The sequence below is a fragment of the Galeopterus variegatus genome, unplaced genomic scaffold (genome assembly GCF_000696425.1).
Source record: "Galeopterus variegatus unplaced genomic scaffold, G_variegatus-3.0.2 Scaffold841, whole genome shotgun sequence".
Taxonomy (NCBI): domain Eukaryota; kingdom Metazoa; phylum Chordata; class Mammalia; order Dermoptera; family Cynocephalidae; genus Galeopterus; species Galeopterus variegatus.
The window spans coordinates 125,820-130,868 of NW_007726952.1; the positions used below are offsets into that span (position 1 = coordinate 125,820).

The window sequence follows — 5,049 nt, forward strand, 5'->3', positions numbered from 1 at the left end:
GAGCTCTCACATCCGACGTGGGCAAGTACACATGTGTGGCTACTAATCCTGCTGGAGAAGAAGACCGAATTTTTAACTTGAATGTCTATGGTAAGTATGAAATATCACCCTCTTTTGACCATGCTACCTTAAGAATCTATCAGTAGACATGAAGGTCCAGCAGCAGGTATCAGGAGCATTTAGTTTTAAGTCTGATGTCACTGCTGTTTCTTTTTGGGATACGAAGCAGAAATGTGGACAATTGTAGTTGAAATGATTTGAGCTAGTAATACACCCTTCCCTTCTCTCTCTCTCTCTCTCTCTCTCTCTCTCGCTTTCTGCATGACATAGTTCCACCCACAATTAGGGACAATAAAGAAGAAATAGAGAAACTAATGGCTTTGGTGGATACTTCAATCAATATTGAATGCAGAGCCACAGGGATGCCTCCACCACAGATAAACTGGCTAAAGAACGGACTTCCTCTGCCCCTGTCCTCCCATATCCGGTTGCTGTCAGCAGGGCAGGTTATCAGGTCAGCTTCTGTTATGCACGGTTTCCAAGACAGATAAAATCACTGTGATTGTAGACTTTTCCTTTATCTAAACAGTGTTTAAAAAATGCTAGTGTTGGGATTTTTTTTTCCCATTTCTGGATATTTTTAGAAAAGGAGGATAATAAATATATAATTGAAATGGTCTTTTATTCTTGTTTGAATGCTCATATGTTAGTAAATTTGTATAAAGTGGTTCTTTTGTTGACAGACTTGTTATCGCATATATTATTTCCAAGAACTACTATTTTAGCTAAAATTTTATATGGCAAGATGGTAGAAAAATACCTACCATGATCATGTGATTTTCATGTTAACATTCTTCTATACTAAAATATATTTGAAAAATACTCACCTGTTATGTTTTCGGTGGCTTATTTTCACTGCCTAATCAACTTTGTAGAGTAAATTGCATTTGAGGCATTTGTGTTTTGTGATGGATGGTTAATAAGCTTCATAACTAAAATTTCCCAACATAAATCATCTTCTATAATCTTTACAAATCATAATTATTTTATTTGTATATTTTGGATGGAATTAAATTATGAAATGTGGGATTAAATTGTTTTTCAGGATTGTGAGAGCTCAGGTGTCTGATGTTGCTGTGTACACTTGTGTGGCCTCCAACAGAGCTGGGGTAGACAATAAGCAATACAGCCTTCAAGTGTTTGGTATGTCACAGAAATGACCCTACTACTTTACCATGTGTCCAGTATTAAGCAACAGACTTATCTTTAGAAATTGACTTCCTCCCAGATTGAGAAATATGACTTTCCTCTATCAAAAAGAATTGGAAAGAAAAGATCTTGTTAACTAGAAAAGAACACATTTTTTTCCCAAGGGGTCCAGATTTATTGGACCATTTATTGGACTAACTGTCAAAATACTCTTCAGACTTTGAATTTTGCACTAAATCAAATCTAAAATTTTTAAAACAGCTTTTTGATCCAGATACAAGACCGATTTTTTTCGTACAAGGAAAATGTCAAAACTGCTTTCTAATAACACTAGCAGGTTGTTCAAAATATTTTAGATATGAATGGATACATGTGCACACAAGTATCTGTGTGTGTGTGTGTGTGTGTGTGTGTGTGTGTGTATGTGGAGAGATAGAGGGAAAGAGGGAACTCAAAACCTTTTGTTTCTGAAATATTGAGATTTTCTGGTCTACATTTCTCAATCCCCAAGAACACCTCAGAACAGTTAAGTAACTATTTACCATAACCTACAAATGATTTATGTTGGATTATATAAAACTTACTGTAGAACTTGATATTATTTTATTTATTCTACTTACAGTAATTGAAAGTATGCTACTGGAACTATTACACATGTTATAAGAAATTAAAAGAGACAAACCTAAGAAGTTGAAAAATCACCAAAATTTAAAACATATTGATTGTATGTCCTACAAGAAAACAATTCTGAGGTTTCATTGCTAAGATTTGGAGATTAGTAATTAGCATATCTGATAGATGTTTTTATAGTAAAGTCATCAATTTATTATATGCTATTTTAAAGTATATATATTATTGACCATAGAAATATTGTAGAATTATTTGAATATTTTATCTAAATCAATCTCAAATCAATAGATGTATAAATTTTGCCTATTTTGTTTTCTATATAGTACCACCAAATATGGACAATGCAATGGGGACAGAAGAAATCACAATTGTCAAAGGCAGTTCCACCTCTATGACATGCTTTACAGGTGGAACCCCAACTCCCACTATGACCTGGCTGAGAGATGGCCAGCCTCTGGGACTCGATGCACATCTGATGATCAGCACTCAAGGAATGGCTCTTCAGCTCATGAAAGCAGAGACTGAAGATTCGGGAAGGTACACCTGCATTGCATCAAATGAAGCTGGAGAGGTCAGCAAGCACTTTATGCTAAAGGTCCTAGGTATGTAAACTTTCTGATAATATAGAATAACTGGGAAGTAAGTGACAGTGAAGCCCTAGTAAATAAGTATAATTCTTAGAATCATTTACTTTCAGACAAAATTTGTAAAAACTTTATTATATATCTGCTTCTGTTTTGTAATTGCTATCATCTGAAGCATGTTAAATTTAAATTTAAATTGTTTTATTATCTGTCTGAAAAAATGAAAACTTCACTTGTAAAACATTATTCATTGAAAAAGTCTTATAACTGGTTGATCAGTAGCTTTTTAACTTTTTCCAAGAGCTAGAAGCACATCTGATAATAGAAATTTGATGAAAAAGTATAATATTTATACTATTCTATGTTATCCCAAACTGTCTTTAAATGATCCAATCTGTATATTGTAGTTGGAACAGTCATTTCAGATAGTCTAGTTCTGTCTACTTTTGTGTGCATTTAAAGTAAATATTTAAACTGTGTATTCCAGTGTTCTCTATACAAACAAACAGTATAAAGAGAAAACACATCTTTTCCTTGAAGTAAAAAAATTTAACCTTGGAAGAGAAAGGAAGAGAAACGCAGTGAACTATTTCAATTATCAAGACTTCTTTGGAGTTGTGTTTGTTTTTTTACTATGACGTGGGTAAAACCCCAAGCTCATTACACAACATAAAATACTCCCTACAGAGACAGCAAAAAGAATTTTGGCAAGAGTCTTCGTTAGTAGGGACTAGCATATGTTTTTAGAGTGCTCTGTAATCTTTCACTGAGCACCTATTAAAATTTAATTATTTATGTAACTTCAAAAGTCTGCTTCATCCCTAGTTAAGCTTTATGAGGGCAGAGGCAGCACTCATCTTACTCATTGCTATGTTCCCAGTGCTTAGCATGACACTTGACACATCAGAGGCTCTTAATATTTATTTGCTGGATCGAACTGAACTGAATTAGATAATTTCCAGATGGATTAAACAGAGTTTTGACTGTAAAAGGAGGCAGAACAATATCTAAATAAACAAAGTGAGATACTCTGATGTAGCTGAGACTTCCACAGAAGGAAGGGTGATAGTGGAAGAGGTTCTCCAAGGTATTTAGAGGCAAAAGACAGAAGAAAATGTGTTTCTGGGAGGCATGGGATGGGGATGCGTAATAAATTTCTGTACATAAATTCACAGAGGGATTCCTGTGAGGAATAATAGGAGATGACATAATGTGTTCTTAGACATTCATTATGCATATACTGAGTTGGTTTTTCCCCCTGGTGGCTGGCTGGTATGGGGGTCTGAATACTTGACCTTGATGTGATTGGCACCACACTCTACCAAGTGAGCTAACCAGCCAGCCTCCACATATTAATTGTTGAATACACAGTATGTTCCAGGCCTGTTTCTAGTCATCATTTAACAAGTAATTATGAACACCTCCTATGTGACGTATGGTGTCGCAGGTCCTTGAACGCGTCATTGAATAAGAAAGATGTGGCCTCTGCCTTCAAGTGCCTACATCGGAGGGGAACACCAGTACTGAACAAGTAATTACTTTTAAGTTTGATGAGGATTTAATAGATAAAGTAAATTTTAGGGGACAGTAAATTTCAGATTAGATCTCCTCAAGGATAAACCTGAGCCCTGGAGTGTAGGAGTGTGGAGGCGAGTGGAGAGTTAGAGATATCTTGCACACATTCCTCGCCAAAGGTGATAGAGCCTGAATCGTCAATTCGTCCTCACCGACACTGAGTGTGACCAGAAGACTAGTAAGAGACAAGACTGGAAATACACATGAGCAGAGGCCAAACTGTGAAAGACATTGAGAACATTTTAGGGGATTTGAACCTCACTGCAAAGGCGAGAAGAATCTTAAGACAGACTGTGAAGAGGCTGTTGTGTTCCCACAGGCCTGATAATGCAGGGTCTGGTCTAGCATGTGGCAGTGGGGGGAGAGAGGAACAAAATTCCTCTGGGACTTTAGGAATCCAGGAGCAGGATCACAGAGCAGGGCATTTCTGGATGAAGACAAGGAAGGAGGAGAACATGAATGACCTTGTTAGGGTAAGGTACAAAGAACAGCTTTCCCACTTGAAGAGTTTATAAGGATGATATTTTCTTAAAATGTATTTGAAAACTGGCTCGGCAGAAATATGAGAAGGTCCAGTATTTCAGCATCTGTTGGAAATTAATTCCATCAAACTCTGAAAAGCTCTTCACTTGGAGCAGTGCTGCCACTCGGAATGCAAACGTCCTAGCTTGGGGAACTGCTATTCTCAACTTAATTCCCTCCACGTGGTGGGAGGTGTCCTGGTGTACTAGTGGTTCCGAAAAGTCCAGTGTGGCTAGAACACTGGAAACAAGGGAGAACCTCATGCAAAATAAAGCTGGGTGCTGGGGGTGTTGGTAGGGTCCAGCCCATAAGGACTTTGTTGACCACATTAAGAAATTTGTTTTTTATCCTATAACAATGAGAAATTATTAAAAGTTCTAAGAATGAGATATGATGGGTAGGGTTGTGGTTTGAAAAGACCACTCTAGATGCAAAGTGGAAAGCTACTTGGAGGAGGGCAAGAATGGATTCTGAGAGACCAGTGTATAATTAATCCGGAATCGTGTTTGGCTGTGAATAATAGAGAGTC

The 5,049-nt window shown here is 36.9% G+C and overlaps 1 protein-coding gene across 1 annotated transcript in view; it reads left to right on the forward strand.

Moving 5' to 3' along the window:
* The window catches only part of HMCN1 (hemicentin 1), a gene marked incomplete at its 5' end in the record, with an annotated part of 218,465 nt that overhangs the window by 123,571 nt on the left and 89,845 nt on the right, over positions 1–5,049 (forward strand). The window contains 4 exons of the mRNA XM_008572836.1: positions 11–90; positions 331–514; positions 1,106–1,203; positions 2,163–2,441. Of these exons, the coding sequence (XP_008571058.1) occupies positions 11–90; positions 331–514; positions 1,106–1,203; positions 2,163–2,441 (641 nt within the window). The remainder of the gene's footprint in view (positions 1–10; positions 91–330; positions 515–1,105; positions 1,204–2,162; positions 2,442–5,049) is intronic.